Source organism: Jaculus jaculus, chromosome 10, assembly GCF_020740685.1.
Source record: "Jaculus jaculus isolate mJacJac1 chromosome 10, mJacJac1.mat.Y.cur, whole genome shotgun sequence".
Lineage (NCBI taxonomy): Eukaryota > Metazoa > Chordata > Mammalia > Rodentia > Dipodidae > Jaculus > Jaculus jaculus.
In genome coordinates this window covers 88,664,598-88,682,102 of record NC_059111.1, presented here as the reverse complement: position 1 = coordinate 88,682,102, position 17,505 = coordinate 88,664,598, and the positions used below count along the sequence as shown (strand labels likewise).

Sequence of the window (17,505 nt, the reverse complement as noted above, 5' to 3'; positions counted from 1 at the left end):
TTGCTAGAGGCCTTGGCACACTCATTCACTCTCTCTCCTTGCAAATAATAAATACATATCTTTAAAGAGGGTGGCTGGGGAGATGGCTCAGTAGTTAAGGCACTTGCCTGCAAAGCCTAATGACCTGGGTTCAATTTCCCCAGTACCCAATGTAAAGCCAGATGCAAAGTGGCACATGTATCTGGAGTTCTTCTACATTGGCTGGAGGCCCTGGCAGCCCATTCTCTGTCTCTCTACCTGCTTGAAGATAAATGAAGGAAATATATTTTAAAAATGTTCACCAAACCAGCTATGTTAACCTTTCCTACAAGGGACCTTTCCAGACCTCCTGACGAGCATGGTTCTCAGGATTTTGTTCTGAACAGTAAAGTACAACAGCTTCAAGACAGAGTCTCCCGTCGCTGTCCACTTCCAGTGACAGGTTCCAGAGGAGAACAAGCAGGCAGTGCAGATGGGACCAAACTGGGAAGCCCCAAGAGAAAGAGTACCCTACTTCACCAATACCCATTAAGTTGCAATTCAATTAAAGCATCTGAAAGGAATTCATAAGTATCAGCAGACCCTGTAATTGCTTAATTAAGGATAGAAGCCCAGCAAACACAACCACAGCAACAGCCTGATTCATTAGCACCTCTGTAATAGCAGAATGGGATTTCTCACTTAAACATACATTGGCTTTAATTGTGTAATTTGGTTAGGCACTGGTAATCAATGGGGATCCACCATTCCTGAGGCCAAGAGCTGAGAAGGATATTCCTGTTTACCTATCCTCCCATCCTCTCATTACAAGTTTTTGGTCTATTGAAACAAGCAGTTGATATTCCAATTAAGAGTGGCTAGAGAAGAGACTTTCTCAAGAGAAAAAAAGGAAATGAAGCATTTTATTCAAAGCCATTCAGGGTGAAAGGACACAAGCCACACCTTTCATGTATCATGCGCAAGCCTACAACCATTTATAAACTCTTGGAAACCTAGAACCTTCCTCTTGGTTTCCCTTGTCAAAATGTAGCTCCACAGGAAAGCTGTTCTCTGAGAGGGATGGAGAGAGGGAGGGAGAGATAGAGATAGATCAAAAAGACACCAAAGGGCAGGCAAAAGGAAGTCTCACTTTCTAGTCTTGTTCATGTGACTGGTAACCGGTTAATTATAAGTCACCTGCTGTGATCCACATGGGAACCCCTGCCAAGTGGCTTCTGCCTTTCAGGCAGTTTTTCCCATGAGTTCTATGTAAGGTTGAGTGACATTCATCCTGTGTCCCCACCTCGCTTGCCCCACTCTACAATTCAAACTTACTCACGTGCCTCTTTTAAGAATACGGAAATATAAACCTGGTGTTCTCACTCAGTTAGCAAAAAGATTCCAAGTATGATTTACGATTCCTTACATTACTTTGCACTGAAGCCTCTAATTATTCTCTTTCAATTCCAGAGAAAGCATATGGTTTACATACCTTGATACCTGCTATGCTTAGTCAACAAGACAACTTCCTGAATTGTACCCTCAGCATGACCCTGATGGCCAAGAGCAAAGATGGTGCTTCAAAACAAGAGAACTCCATTCAAAGGTCACAGTAATAGTAGGACACACACATCATGCCCACTGGTGCTTGAAAATAAAAATATGAATTAAGAGGCAAATGATGTGCAAATGTGTGCCCCAGTCTCCCTTTAGACAAGATAGTAGAGTAAAATTTGACAAGTAAAATATGACAAGTAAACTAAAATTAAAGCCTGTGGTAAACTGCTTTTGCTCCGAGGAAGGGAAATGTCTGGGGCTCGCTAAATGCCAGAGGGAAAAGGATGCTTCTAAACAAATGCAGGCTGCCTACGATCCTGGCTTCCTTGCTTGCTCAGGGTAAGAACTGACGGAGACTTTCCTCCAAAGGCTAAAATAAGTATGCGTAGAAGGTGGCGGGCCGCAGGCACAGGGACCTTGAACAGTCTTAGCTCTTGTGGACTAAGGTCATCTGCTCAGGGACCAAACTTAAGCCAGGTGCTCAAAGGACTAAAGGGCAAGAGCTTTCAGGAGGCACTGACCTGTTAGCTACAGCTGACTTTCCAGCCCCACCTGCTATCCCATCTGACCAAGCAATCACTCCACGTACAGGGGTGCAGGAACCGTGACAGAGAGGCCAGCTGGCTCAGGCCAAATGCCACTCCCTATCAAGCTGTGGGGCCGTCTGCCCAAAAAAAGGAAACATAAAAATGGAAAGTATCCACCCCACCTTGAAGAACAGAGCGCTCTCAGAAAGGCCGGGATTAATGAGAGCATCAAGGAGGGGACTGCTCAACAAATGCTCTGACTTTCCCCTTGAGGAGTGCAATGCAAATTCTTTCCCAGTTCCAATGAGAGACCATTTTCCCACAGTGTCATTACACAGTGTGGAGTGCATGCCGCACATATTTGCAAACTGCATCATGAGACTGCACTGTTCATGCAAATGGGGTCACAACAGTTTCTGGGTCTATGCCTATACTCACCTTCACAGTCCTAGCTGCTCTCACCCCTTCATTCCACCTCCTCTAGGTCACCATGCTGTCTTGACTTGTGTGCTTTTCTTAGCTCCTTCTCAGATTCTAAATAGGGCTCTTCAACACTTCAAAATGCATGTTCCCTAGAATTTTCTCCCTGCCTCTCCTTTTTCTGAAGACAGGGTTTCACTGAGGCCTGTTTGGTTTTGAAATTGCTATCAGCAGAGGCCAGCCTTGGGCCCTGACCCTTTGGCCTCCTCCTCAGAACCATGACTGTCAGCGCGGGCCACTCCATCCTTCTTCATGCTTATTTAAGACAGAGATTTTGTTAAGTTGTGCAACCTACAACTGGTATCAGGAAAATAACAGGTGTACCCAATAGCTAGCATTCCAGCTAAATACATGTGCCACTGTTTTGATTCTCAAGCATGTATTTGTGTTCTCAAAGTACTGAAGTTCCTTAGTTGACTTTACCTAATCAGCCCTCATTTTTCTGCGCTTTTTCCACTCTGTTAAATATTGAGGATGATACTCTAAATTTGATAATTCTGCTCCTTGTTGGCCATGTGTGCCCTGTGATCATCTGGAATCTGCCTTGAGTTGATTCAGTTCTGGTGGCACTCTACACACAAAGGTCACTGGTGACTTCCTGAGTGATAAACAGCATAAAGTCACTTCACTGGTTTGTGTATTTGCTCATTTATTCTGAAGAGTGCTGACTCCTCGGGATGTTCTCCTCCTCTGGCATTTTAAGCTACACTTAAGATCTTTTTTTTTGTTCTGACCACGCCTTCTCTGCCTGTGTGTGAATCCTTAGTACCTGTGGGCAGCTTACTCTGTGTACAGGGTGGTGGGCCACTCCTGAGCCTCTCCTAGAAAAGAGCTTGAGGTACGAGTGGCTCGCATGCTGACCACTGTGCCCCCCCCCCCCCACGAACATGTTGCACAGGCTCTTTTGCTGAGCTTAAACATTTCCATGGAAACTACAAGAGTTACACACCCAAGGCCAAACCAATTATCTGTTCCTACTTGTGGTGCTGCATTTGATTGGGGCCATCACAATCTATTCAACTGCTCACTCCTAAAATGCTCGACTTTTTATCTCTATGCTCAACACCATCCCCTATCCCCGACCAAAAATACAGTCCAAACACGCTCCGAGTCCTAAATGTTTGTGAATCTCTCAGCTTCTTTTCACTATCAGATTTTGAGTTCTCTATTTTTGAAAAAGTATGCTCTCCAAGACCCCTAGCCCTCTTTGTTTACAAGGAATTTTCTTTTGTTTTTAATGTGTTATTCTTTTTATTCTTATTTGCAACCCTTTTACTTCTTGTTTTGCCTAAGTCTAGATCTGAGAGTCTCAATATGTCATCTTTTTATTATTAGATATAGACCTACTTAGTATGTAAACATCACATGTTGGAACCATCCTTTCCCTCCTTCCTGTCCCTTTTCTGAACAGGACCTCCTCACTGGGGATGCAGGTTAACCCCATGGGGATTGTGGGTCATGCATTATGGGAACAGCAGTCAGTTATGGGGGAGAGGCAATGTCTCTGCAAAATGTCCCAACTTGTGGCTCCAACAATCTTTCTGCCCCCTCTTCAGCAAAATTCCCTGATCCATGCTGGGAGCATTAAGTCTACTTCAGTGATGGGCACTTAGGAGCATCTGGACCTCTGGTTTGGTAGGTATTGAGTGCCCTCAGTTATCTTTCTCCATCACACTTGTGTTATTCCCTTAAAATGAAGTTTCTTAGCCTTGCTTAAGACCTTTCAGTAACTGAACATCCATAGGAAGGGCCAAGGAAGAAGAAAAACCAGCTCATGCAGGAGTGTGCAGAATCACCCCATCCTCCATCCCCTGTGCATTATATCCACGAGCACCAAAGGCTGGGTGGAGACCCAGCACATTCAGGGGTCATGCTCTTACACCCATGGACCTCCTGCTCCTGTTGACTAAATAAATAAACTCTGTTTGGCCTTTAAAACAGAGCAGCAGTGCCAAATCCTCAGGGAGGTGTCTCCTGAGGCACAGTTCCTTTCTGGTGCCACTCCTGTCCTCTGCCCACAATTCTGTACTTTCATTTAGTGCCCTACACTCTCTATGTGCATCAGTCTTGCTTCCAGGTCCTGAGTCCTAGACCATTCTTAGCTGTGAACTTTTTGTGACAAGAGTTTAGGACACTGTGGAGCTTCTTGCTCCAGAGACTCAGGGGAGAGCTAGGCATCAATGTCGGTAAACTTGTTGCTAGGCAGGAGACTGGCACAACTTCTGTGCCTGATTCATTCCCACAATGACAGGTCAGAGCTCCTGATGCAGCCATAGCTGCATGCTCACATGCTAATACAACTAGGCCATTACATATGAGGGGTAAGAACCAGTTATACAAACTAGTTATATCAACTCAGTTGTGTGCTCGCCAACAGTCTCAGCTACCCAGGAGGTTGCAACAAGAGGACTGTGTGGGTTTAGAGCAACTTGGGCAACATAACAAGATCTCGTCTTAAAACATCAAAATGATCTAAAAATGCTAATTCTGTGAGAAGAAGATACATGCTCATTAATGATCACTCTTATGGTAGGCTTGTTCCAGACACAATTGGGTAAAACCTCCCAAACACTCTGGTTATACCTAACGTATACAGCAAGGCTTCAGCAGTATAAATTAGCTCTCTAATATCCAGTGCTTTGACATGGAAGAGTCAGGATTCAGACTGAGCTCTGCTTTCTCTAAAGACTTCTCAAGGTCCTTTGGCTGTGCTAGGTTTCTAAGGAACCCACAGATGTATAATACAGCAGCATACACTGTGGCAGGAGAACAAATGTACAGATCATGCTGTGCAGCATGCACTTGCTGCTGTGTAATCTATCTTCCAGACTGAAGTTAACTCAGGCAATGTCTTAGACTGTGACGCTCAGGAAAATGCCATGTTGTTGCAGTCAGCGTCTCATTGCTGGACAAACACCCTACTAGACACAGCTTCTTGGAGGAAAGGGTATATTTCAGGCTGACAGATCCAGGGGATCCCATCAATGGTGAAAGAAGCTGGCTCACTTCCATAGATCATCACCGAGAGACAGCATCCAACAGCCAGAAAATAACAAGAAGCACAAATAGCCAGAGCTCCACGCTGCTCTGCACACACCTTAGGGCTACAGTCCCAAATCCTTCCTCAGTGACAATCCTCTTCCCCTGTAGGGCTCCTCTTGGAAATTCAAGTGGCCAGTCTGAGTCCATGGGGCCTTACATTCTAGCTGTCAAATTTACACTGTCACACCTGTCCGCAGAGGACCCGGCTGACGCCGAGCGCGACAATGAGATGGCTTCCATGGCAGCAAGGGAGAAAGCGCAGTGTTCTGCCGGAACTCTCCAATCAAGGGCGGCCCACACTCGGCGCCGTCTCTGAGACAGCTTTGAGTTTGGAAGCCAGAGCTTCATTGTTTTCCTTCCTCTATAGATCTGTGGCCAGGCTTCTTGAAAAGAATTATTATCACTTCTCTTTTTCACCTCTGGGACTAAGCTCCACTCTGCCATGAGGATGCTTTTGTTTTTTGGGGAGAGCAGAGAAGGAGCTGACTATACACCTTAGACTCCATAACAACAATTTGTTGCTAAGAACAGGACACAAGTGGCCCCATGAAATGCCTCTGCTCTTTGATGCCTCACTTTACTACAACTCTTATTAGCAGAAACACCAGTGCAGCCCTCCAGTAAGGTATAGATTTGGTACGGGCCTTCTTTCCACAGCTACCCCTGAGCAAGGTGTCGCACTTTAATTAGTCCCTGCAGCAAGCCTGCAGAGCCTTGTAGCAACCATCAAATTGCTAAGAGCTTACGACGCGCCTTGTTGAGAAAGGACAGTCAAGCGGCGGTGTGTGGCACAGCCAAGTGAATTGTGCCATATAACTCAATCTTTCAGTTGGGGCCTGAGGGAGCCCCTCATCCAGACAAGAAATTCTTGGGGCCTGCCGTATGAAGGAGGCTCAGGCAGGCCCCGCAGGGGATGGGCAGCAAGCACGGCTCTTGCTTCTTTTCAACCACAGCACATTCTACTCAAGAATTCAACAGAAGTGCTGAGGCGACAGGGCAGCCAGAGAGAAAGGAAGGCGAGTCTGGGAGGCACAGCACACATGTCCTCTGTGAGTGGATAAACACAGGGCGGAAGTGAAATGACAGCCTGCTTCAAAGAACACAGTCTCTGTGAAGGACCAACTAGAAATAAGTATCTTTATCACTTGCCAGTGATGAAAAAAAAAAAAAATGAGGCAGTTTGCACTCTGAATACATAAGTGTAAATTGCCCAAAGACCACAGTTCACACCGATCGCCTTGCTGGCTTGGGAAACATTAGGTTACCAGGGAAGACAGGATGTGAGGGACACGCATGCAGGCAGCAAAGGAAAGAGGAAGGCTTGTCACAGCACGTGAACCCTAGTGTACAAGAAACACTAAAGACGCAGAAGCCCGTGCGAGCAGTGTCATGGCTGGGCTTTCACTGGGATCCTGGTGACATTTTCGAAAAGAAGAAAACACAGGCTAGGTGGCCCAACTGGTGACTGCATGGGCAGGATGGCTCAGCTGCCTATGACTGGCATAGCTGGGTGGTTGGTGTTAAGTGGCCAGGTTCCAGTATTCCAGTATTCATGTTTTCACTGGGCCTGGAATTCCTTTCATCTAAAATGCATAAGGTTCTGTGGCTCCAGTGTCCTTGCATGGTAGAAGGCAGGCACAGCAAGAAGGCACCGTGCTGGGTCTGAGGCCACAGGACTCCAGTGATAGCCTGAGTCCCCCAGGCAGAAGTCCAGAGTCACATGCAACACTTACGACTTACCTGCCAGCAAGAAGGTGATCAGGCAAGTTTCCTTTGGCAAATAGAGTTTGAGGCGAGAACCACTGAAGACATATTCTACCACTGCCTCAGAGCGGCCCGCCCGCTGCAGAAAGGGCAGGAACTGCTTTGCTTTCTGGGTGTCCTGAGGAGAAAGGAAGAAAAGCATTACTGGAGAGCAGTGCAACACAAGTAAGTGTTTCTTTGTCTCTGGTTTAGGAGAAAAAAATCCACAGGAAATGAAGCAAATAGCCCTATAATATATGTTACTTCAGAAAACACAACACAGATTTGCTACTCTTCTAACCTCAATAAGAAATATAGTTAAGCAGCAGTTTCCAGAACATTCTCATTGATTCAGCACTTCCCTTTGTTCAGCAACTAGCACTCAGTGGATGGTAGTTGGGTGCTGGAAAATTGAGAAGTCGCCCATTAGCTGAGGCAGGAAGAAGAGTTCACTTAACCTAAAATTCAGGTCACGAGACCAATAATAACTTTCTATTAAGGTTAAACGTTATTTTTCCTCCTTTTTTTTTTTTTTTTTTTTTTTTTTAATGATGTTCTGGCTGTGTGTCACACAGCCCTCAAAACACTTTGTCAGGAAAACGAACATAGTCAACCTTCAACTTCAAACAGGCTATACAAGACTCCAAGCTTTCTGTTTCTCAATCATGACCAGAACCTGGTTTTCATTGGAAGCCAGGATAGCAGCTCTGGCTCCATATGCATTCTGGGGATGAGGGGGAGGGAGGAACGCTGCTGCTACCCAGAGAAATCTACCCCCAGAGGAGATGCCCTACAAAGATAAACACCACATCACATCAGCATGTATAATTAAGGAAACAATAAAAACACATGAAACTCCCTAGCACTTCATAAACTTTTCTTCATGCATCAATACAAGCCTATGCATTCGACTCTCAGGAGTACCAAGTGTGGGCATTTCAAGCCCCAGAGCTCTTGACCATACAAGAGCTGAGGGATTTCAAGCTCTTTCAGTTTCTCAAGCTAATTAAACAGATGATAGAGTAAGCAAGCATCAAAATACCACCTAACATATGCTGAGAAAAATGCATGGGGAAATAGTCACTGGATGTAAAAGTTTCTCAAGTTTTTAGCCCATCCACCGGAACTGTAAATCCCCTCTGAGTACAGCAAGATCTTTCCTGACTTCTGTGACACAGGCAATCTGTACTGAGCCAAGTCCTTCATACTCAACTCTTCTAGTAACAGAGCTATTGCATCTAAATTAATGTACATTACATAATGAAAATTTAACAAGTCATCAAGTATTTCGGCATTTTCACAATAGCCAAAGGGGATCCTATCATTCAGAATCAGTGAGGTAGTCTGAGATGAAAACAATATTTATAGTAATGAGATTCATCCTCCCTACAAACAGCCTTAGAGGAGAGGAGAGACAGCATCCACTTTCAGTGCAGCTAATGGCACACTGGTGAAAGGTAAGCTAACAATGAGTTCTAGTGGGCTGGAAGCTCCCCCACGGAACACTGCAGTGACACGTATTCGACTACACTATACAGCAGGAAAAAAGGCCTTTCTAGCGCTTGGCTGAAGGCCAGAGCAGTCAAGCAAGACAAATGCTCCAGGGGAACAAAAGCGCTACCTGATTAAAACCCTTTTGGCATGCTAGTCTAAATCTGGGACATTACTCATGAGCTGTACCAGTAAGTCAACAACAATTATCAAATTGATTATTGCAAATCACAAGGCAGCCTAATGTCTCTGAAAAGAAGGCCATTTTTTTTTTCTTAAAAAAAACCCACAAAAACAAAAAACTTGGGGAATGTTCTACATTTTCTTCAGAAATAGACTTTTAGTATATTTTATCTGAAACAAAACACAAGAGATATGTTTATAGAAATAACACATACATGTGTGTGCATGTATACACGCATGCATTTAATGTTAGTACTAACAAGGAAGTTACAAGAGAATTTTCCTTTGTGTTGAATAAACTCCCCAAGGAGGCAGGCAACACTCTGCCTACCTAATCAGAGATGCTTAGTCAGACTAAGAATAGGGAAGGGGGTCAAGAAACTTCATTGCTATCTAAAGTGATGAAAATCCACAGATGTTCTTGACTCCTGATAGAGCTCAACTTACAGCCCAATAGGCCTTCTCCAGAAATGACCTGTGGGAAGATGGCAAAGCGAAGGGGACACAATGAACTACGGAAGAGCTGAGAAGTGAAAGCCAACTATGGAAACTGAAGGCACGATACCATATTTATTTCCAGATGCAAAATTATGACACAAGACCTAAAGCTCCCACCTTCTTACAGCAAGTATTCAAAAGCTCCAACGAGTTGGCTGTGGGCCACCCAATGGAAGGAAAGATGGGTATTTGATACGTGTTGGCAACATTTTAAGAATGAAAAACTTTGGTGAACTTAATTCAGCAAAAGTGGTAACTAAATGATGTCAGCTTTCTCAAATCTTTCAGCCATAGGATGATGTCTTTCTTTTCTTGTTATCACTCACATTTCCTTGATTTTACATATGAAGAACTTGGAAACCTCCAGTATTTGTTTCAGCAGATCAAATGAAAAGACTGACAAGGCATATTGGTAACTTTCCTCAGATGATGTTGCCATAAATCATTCCCTGCTAACTTAGTTATAGAAATTATTTCTTAGGCACTCAGATTCTATTACAGTGAAATTAAGTGAATGTGGTTAATTAATTTGCCTTTCAAAGAACTTGTGCAAGTGGGGTATTGCATTTCAGTTTCATACTCATTTTTAGGGTTAATAAGAAAAAGATAAATAAAATAAAATATGATTATGAGAAACAAAGTCTAACAGAGACCAGCTACTGTGAAGTTGAGAATGACAGTCTATTATTAAGGCCACTAACAGTGATGACATTCATCAGATGTTATTAACATGACCTTTTAAATACCTCCTTCAGTATTCTGGAGGCATAACTCTCCAAGATTTAATGATATCGAAGACTTCTTCAGGAAAACATAATGGCAGCTAGGCATGGTGGCACATACTTTTAATCCCAGCATATAGGATGATTGCCATGAGTTTGAGGCCACCCTGAGACAACTCCAGACCAGCCTACTGCAAAAAAATCAAAAATATAATGGTGAAATGTAATTTTAAAAATATACTTGGGGGGTGGAGATATGGCTTAGTGGACCTAAAGACCCAGGTTTGATTCCCCAGAATCCATGTAAGTCAGATGCAAATGGTAGCACATGCATCTGGACTTCATTTGGAGAGGCTAGAGGCCCTGGCATGCCTATTCTCTCTCTCTCTTACTCTAATAAATAAAAATACTTGGGAAACTGTAGAGATAGCTTAGAGGTTAAGGTGCTTGCCTGTAAAGCATAAGGACCAGGTTTGATTCTCCAATACCCACATAAGCCAGATGCACAAGGTGGCACATGTGTCTGGAGTTCGTTTGTAGTGGCTAGAAGTCCTGGCATGCCCATTCTCTCTTTATCCTCCTCTTTCTCTCTCTCATAAATAAATAAATATTTAAAAATGCAAATTAAAAAAATACTTGGGAATATGAGGTAGGAGGATCACTGTGAGTTCAAGCCCACCCTGAGAATCCAGAGTGATTTCCCGGTCAGCCTGGGCTACAGTGAGATCCTACCTTGAAAAACACATAAATAAATGAATAAAATATTAAATAGGATAATATTGGGACTTGTGACACCATGTGCTAACTAAAAGCAATATCAAGTATTTATGCTTAGATGCAGCCTCTCACCCTTAGGTTTTCTGAGTAGTTGCTTATTCAAATGAAGTCTGGGGCTCAACTACCAGTTTCCTGGTACTTCATTGGCTCAAGGTTTTGAAAACCCAAGCAGATAAATTAGGTATGGGTCTCTGTTCTCTATACCAATATTCCCCTCCATTGGTGGAAATAATCAAGAAGCAACTGTATTTCTGAGCAGAGAAGTCTTGTTTTGTTGCACCGGTAGTTTTCACATTACCTGTGCTTTATAACAAACCATACGTAAGTATTTTCTTGTACTCTTGGAAAAGCTAATTTAAGGTTGCATTAGCCACATTTAACCTGCTATTGTGGATGGCATCTCTTTAAGGACTATTTCTGCCTCTTCAATACACCTTGAAATTGAGAAAGTAATGATGCAACAAATGTGCCTGGGGTGACCTCATCTCAAAGCATGTTAATATCTTTATCTCAAATTCAGAGGAACAAGGGGTTGGGATGACCCCCAGATAGCATGGACTCTCATTATAAAGACATCTTAATTATGCCCTTCCATTCTGCCCTCCTCTGGCTTATGCCAACTCTTTCAAATGTAGATACACTGGACCTTTCCACAGCAGTAAGAAATCCTCCTCAGTAACTGGACTACAACTGTTCTCCGTGAGCACATCTGTAATCTCAGCATTTGAAAGGTAGTGGCACAAAGATCTGGTTCAGGTCATATAGCGGTTCCGTAGTAATGGAGATTAGGAGCAAAGTACTCTCCATCTGCAGGGAGGTAGTAAGGGACACGGGCCCACAAGAACACAGATGCCAAACTGCCTGGGCAAGACTAGAAGGCAGCTCCAGTCTGGCTCAATGTGATGACTGGGAACAGCCTCCTGGTTCTTCCTCCTTAATTTGCCATGGGTCCTTTCCACATCTGTGCTCTCCTCCCTGACGCTGTACACATCTGAACTTGGCCCATGAGGCTCCTATCAGACCTTGATGGCTAATTTATGATACATATGTATGTATGTGTGTACATGTGTACACACACACACACACACGCACACACACACACACACACGCACACACATATATGGATATGGATGTATATTGCAATCCAGTCTGCAATATGAATTTATGTACTCTGGATCCCTCCCAGACTGTGAGCTTTTCTACTTTACTTTCTGCTGCTCTCTATTAAAATGAATGTTTGACAACCTACATTTTCATGTCTATACTTGTCAATTCTTTGAAAGTTGTAAGACAAGAGCTCAAGGCTACTGGTTTACGGAATTAAAAGTGTCTGGAGCTCTAACCCTTAAGCAATGTCCTGTCAAGTCCCCAAGGTGCTTCACGGCAATGACTGCCAGGAACAACAGGGAGTTCAAGGCCAGCCTGAGACACTGGAGACCCTACTGCCAAAGAAAAACAAACAGGAAAAGCATCTTCCTGTGTACACACATGTAAATGCATTTTAAAAACTATTTCATAACTGAGTGCCAGGCCGGGGAGGGCAGGGGAAATGCAGGCAGAGCACAGGAGGCATGGCGCGCACCTCCAAGGAGGGCAGACATCCATGAGGTTCCGAATCAGGCTGTGAGGCTGTTCACACACACTTAATAATGTTGGCAGGCATGAAATGGAATGGATGGGCGAAAGGCAAACACATCCCGCCCTAAACAGAGCGCAAGGAAGCAGGACGAGAGCAACGAGAGTTAACAATTAACCACTCAGGATTAACATGTGCAAGCCTCAAACGGGAACCGTTAATAAGAAAGCTCACTAATTAGTTCTCAATATCATAATCACTCTTCGATTAACATCACAGGAAAAGAACTGAAAACAAACGCATGCAGAGCTTATGATGTGAGCGCAGGGCACTCGGCTAACACTCAAGAAGATGAATAGTGAAGAAGCCATCTCAAGCACAGAGCACCCTTCTTGGAGGCTACCTGCCCTGGAATACTGCTTCCCTATGAAAACTGACTGTACTGCTACACCTTAGCAGGAAGGACCTGAGGATTAACTCCGAGCTCACCCAATCCTTATGTTGAAGCAGCAAAATCCTTGTGAACAAGAGGACAGATAACAGTGTAGAGATCAGAACTAGTCACTAAAGATACTGAAGCAAATGGGTGCTTTCATTTTATGGTGTACTGTGATAATTTTTAGCCAGAGCTGCAGAGACCAGGTGAACTACCGCCCAGCGATGTGGAAGACAAACCACAGCTACGTGCCCTACCAGAAAGGTGAAAAAGTCCTTCATCACACCACATTCTTCTTCTCTTCCACATGCCGGGCTCCATGGCCACCAAGTGACATTTTAATTCACAGAATGGGTTTATGATTCTCTGTGAGGAGCCAACTGTACAGCAGGATAGTCTCTTGAAATAAATGGAACCCTGGTGGGGAGGACGCATGGGAATATGTGTTCCAGCTCCAGTATTACCCACAAAGCGTTTAAAAATCTGAGACCAGTGTTCTCTGTCTGGTTATCAACATTTCCTGGTAAGATGTAGGGGTGTGGGGTGTGTGTATGTGTGTATGTGTGTGTGTTCAGTGAGGTGCACATTTAGCAGAAATGAAGCAAACAGGAGAGAACCACAAAGAACGACATTCTGACTACAACACAACAACATATACGCCATTAACAATCTTTCATTAACTGTTGTCTGTGGTCCACAGCTTCTCACATGACTGGCTTAGCCGGCACAATGCCGCCCTTAGCCTTGTACTTATCCGCACAGACATGTCAGCCTAGGCCTGGGTTCTACCTCTGTGTCCCCAGGAGGACAGACTGGAAGGAGTCTGTGCTCTGATCTGTGAGGCCCTCAAAGGGAGTAAGTGTACGCCTTTATCTGTTGTTGAAGGAAGATGGCCTCACTAAGCCAAGTTTCCAAGCCAAGGTAAAAATAATCTGTATGAGCAGAATATGCATGACCTGAATTTTAAACTCAAGAAAAGTCCCTCCTCCCCACCCAATCATTAGCTTACTAGTATCAAGGAAAAATAGACTCTAAGCTTAAAACCAACCATTGAGCTGGGTATAGTGAGGTATGCATTGATCCAAACACTTGGGAGGCAGAGGTAGGAGGATCACCATGAGTTCAAGGCCACCCAGATACTACAGAGTGAATTCCAGGTCAGCCTGGGCTACAGGGAGAACCTACCTCAAAAAAGCAAAACAAAAAAGTAAAACCAGCTACTCAATAATTATAATTATTTTCAATCAACTGCCTCAGTACAATTAGGTATTGATCATATCAAAGTGTTTAAAATTTTAAAGCAATAAAAAGCTTTAGATGAGAGGTTAAAGGCAATAGAGGAGGGAAAATCCATTTCTCAAAAGTAACATATCAAAGTTATAGTTCTTGGGCAGTGGCTAGAAGAAAGCATCCAGAATATGAAGCCATTGTCACTGGACATAAACAAACAAACAAATAAATGAACACACAAACAAAACAAGATGACATGCCTGGCTTCGTGGCTCATGCCTTTAATCCAGCACTCGGAGGCAGAAGTAGGAGGATCACCATGAGTTCAAGGCCACCCTGAGACTGCATAGTGAATTGCAGGTCAGCCTGGGCTAGAGTGAGACTCTACAAAAAACAAAGATATGTTTTCTCCAAATAAAGAACAAAGTTCTACCAAGTATGTACGCCTATTAACATTTTATCAGATGATATAGATTAACATGAATGGAATAATATTCAATTCTCAATCAAATAAAAAATTCTCCACAGGCTCAGAGGTTGCTCTTTTATTGAATGACTTTCAGTTTCTCAAATTTAGCCAGTGAAAATTATGCTATAAAAGCCATTCAACTTAACCTTTAGAAATGAATTTATTGCTTTTTAGTAGTAAAATCTGTATTTTATTACCAATAGAAAAAATAGACTGTTGGCTTACTGTACAGGACTTTTTTGCAAGATAACTTAGGCACAGAATTTGCAGATAATAGTATGTCTACGCTTATTATAAGAAGAGTAAATGTGCCAAGTGTGCTGGTGCATAGCTTTAATCCCTGCACTGGGGAGACTGGATCACCAGAAGACCGTGTTCCAAATAGACAACGAAGAAGGGGGCAAGTATGTACACTTTCCCACATAACTGAGAATAAGGCATCAATCCCCAAGGCTGCGAGCTCACACCCTCAGTTCTCACTCTTAATGAGGATGCGACAGAGCCACCCTGGTGGAGTCACCTTCCTCCTGAGGCCAACCACCACACACATGTGGCGTCACAGCTCACAAACTTCAGGGTGGTCAGAAAAGCTGCTGCAAATAAGACTCATCTTTTCCGGCCACCACTTCATCCCAAATTGCCTTCCCTCCCTTTCCCAAATTTGCAAGACGAACCCTCTATAGAGAACACTTGGGTAACCTAACTTTAGGTTCTGCTGATGCTCAGCGTTTTCAGTCTATGACCTGGCACAGAGAGCCTCCCTTAGGGAAGGCCTATTCCTCTGCTGCCACCTGCACCCACACCTGCCAGCCTTTCTATTCACACCCCCTGGAGAGGGCTGTCCATATCCATACCTTCTGGCATCTACTTTTATTCTTTTTCTTTAAAAATATTTGGTTCTGGGGCTGGAGAGATGGCTTAGCGGTTAAGCGCTTGCCTGTGAAGCCTAAGGACCCCGGTTCAAGGCTCGGTTCCCCAGGTCCCACGTTAGCCAGATGCACAAGGGGGCGCACGCGTCTGGAGTTCATTTGCAGAGGCTGGAAGCCCTGGCGCGCCCATTCTATCTCTCTCCCTCTATCTGTCTTTCTCCCTGTGTCTGTCGCTCTCAAATAAATAAATAAAAAATGAACAAAAAAAATATTAAAAAAAAATATTTGGTTCTGGCCAGTTGTGGTGGCAAATGCCTTTAATCCCAGAACTGGGGAGGCAGAGGTAGGAGGATCACTGTGAGTTCAAGGCCACCCTGAGACTACAGAGTGAATTCCAGGTCAGCCTGGACTAGAGTGAGACCCTACCTCAAAAAAATGTGTGTGTGTGTGTGTGTGTGTATACATACATACACACACATACCTATGCATATACACATATATACATATACATACATATATATATGGCTTGAGCTGAAGAGATAGCTTAGCAGTTGAGGCACTTACCTGAAGCATAAGGTCCCAGGTTCAATTCCCTAGTACCTACATAAGCCAGATGTACAAGGTGGGTATGTGTAGAAGTTTGTTTGAAGTGGCTAGAGGCACTGGTGCACCCATTCTCTCTATCTGCTTTTCTCTCTCTCAAAGAAATAAATATACTCTCTCAAATAAATGAATAAAATATTTTTAAAGTATTTGGTTCATATTTCATAGAGGAAAAAGTCTTACTTCTCTGAGGTCAGGTAAACATGCAGAGTTCATTTTGTATTTCTAAAAAGAAGACAGACTATCCTTATGCAAATTTTGAATCAATAATAAATTTCCTTCATTATTCAAGTTTTGACACCAATGAAAGCTTTAGTTATGATGTGAAGTTATTCTGTGATGAAACAGTGTCGTTATTCTAAAAATAGCCATAAGACATAGCAATTTGTTTTCTTGTTCAGAAATAACAATTTGTAATAAAAATGTTTATAGGCATGTTTAACATACTAAGACAGACTTTTAATTATTTTCAGGTTAAATATTCTTTAAAAAATTAATTCAAGCCGAGTGTGGTGGCGCACGCCTTTAATCCCAGCACTCAAGAGGCAGAGGTAAGAGGATTACTGTGAGTTCAAGGCTACCCTGAGACTCCATAGTGAATTCCAGGTCAGCCTAAGCTACAGTGAGTGAGACTCTACCTTGGAAAACAAACAAACAAAATTAATTTATTCAAATTGTAATAATCCAATCTATACCAAATAAAGCATCAAGCTGATGAGACAATGAGGGTAGCACTTCTGTTTTGAGCTGGTAAGAAGAATTCAATCAATGAGGAAAATCACCAGAGGCCAGCTGCACTTTTAACAATTCTGATGTTTCATTTTAAGGAATCAAACAGGAATGCCACAACAGAATCTCCAGCCAGGAAGCTGACCTAGACAGTTTGGCCACAGCCGGCAGCACGGGTAACAGAGAACGAAGCAAGCAGGCAGAGGCTGGGACTCGATATCAATTACAAGGCTGGGATTACAAAATAACTTACAGGTGTGAAATGCTACCTTTTCTTTAAAAGTTTCAGACCAATTTTTATCACTTCCAATGTCTCTATAGGCAATAGGTACAAATTTATTATAGGACCTGAAAAATGGCTCGAGACAATTAAAATAAAATGTGCCGCATAAAGAAATTTAAAAGATGGCCCAATGAAGCACACATTTTCATTTCATGGGCAAATCAAGAACTTAGGGGCAGGGAAATTGATGTCATGCAAAATTCTGCCCTACTCCAGGCAAGAACACAACTTCAGATAAGCATGGAGAAAAAAATATCAGCAAGTAACCAGCCACATAAAATTAAGAAAATAAAAATCGTGCTAATAAATCTTTGATAAGCATAGATGCAATT

General features: G+C 43.2%; 1 protein-coding gene across 1 annotated transcript in view; it reads right to left on the bottom strand.

Moving 5' to 3' along the window:
* The window catches only part of Snd1 (staphylococcal nuclease and tudor domain containing 1), a 485,819-nt gene that overhangs the window by 152,972 nt on the left and 315,342 nt on the right, over positions 1 to 17,505 (bottom strand). Inside the window, exon 15 of the mRNA XM_004658615.2 lies at positions 7,305 to 7,446. Within this exon, the coding sequence (XP_004658672.1) occupies positions 7,305 to 7,446 (142 nt within the window). The remainder of the gene's footprint in view (positions 1 to 7,304; positions 7,447 to 17,505) is intronic.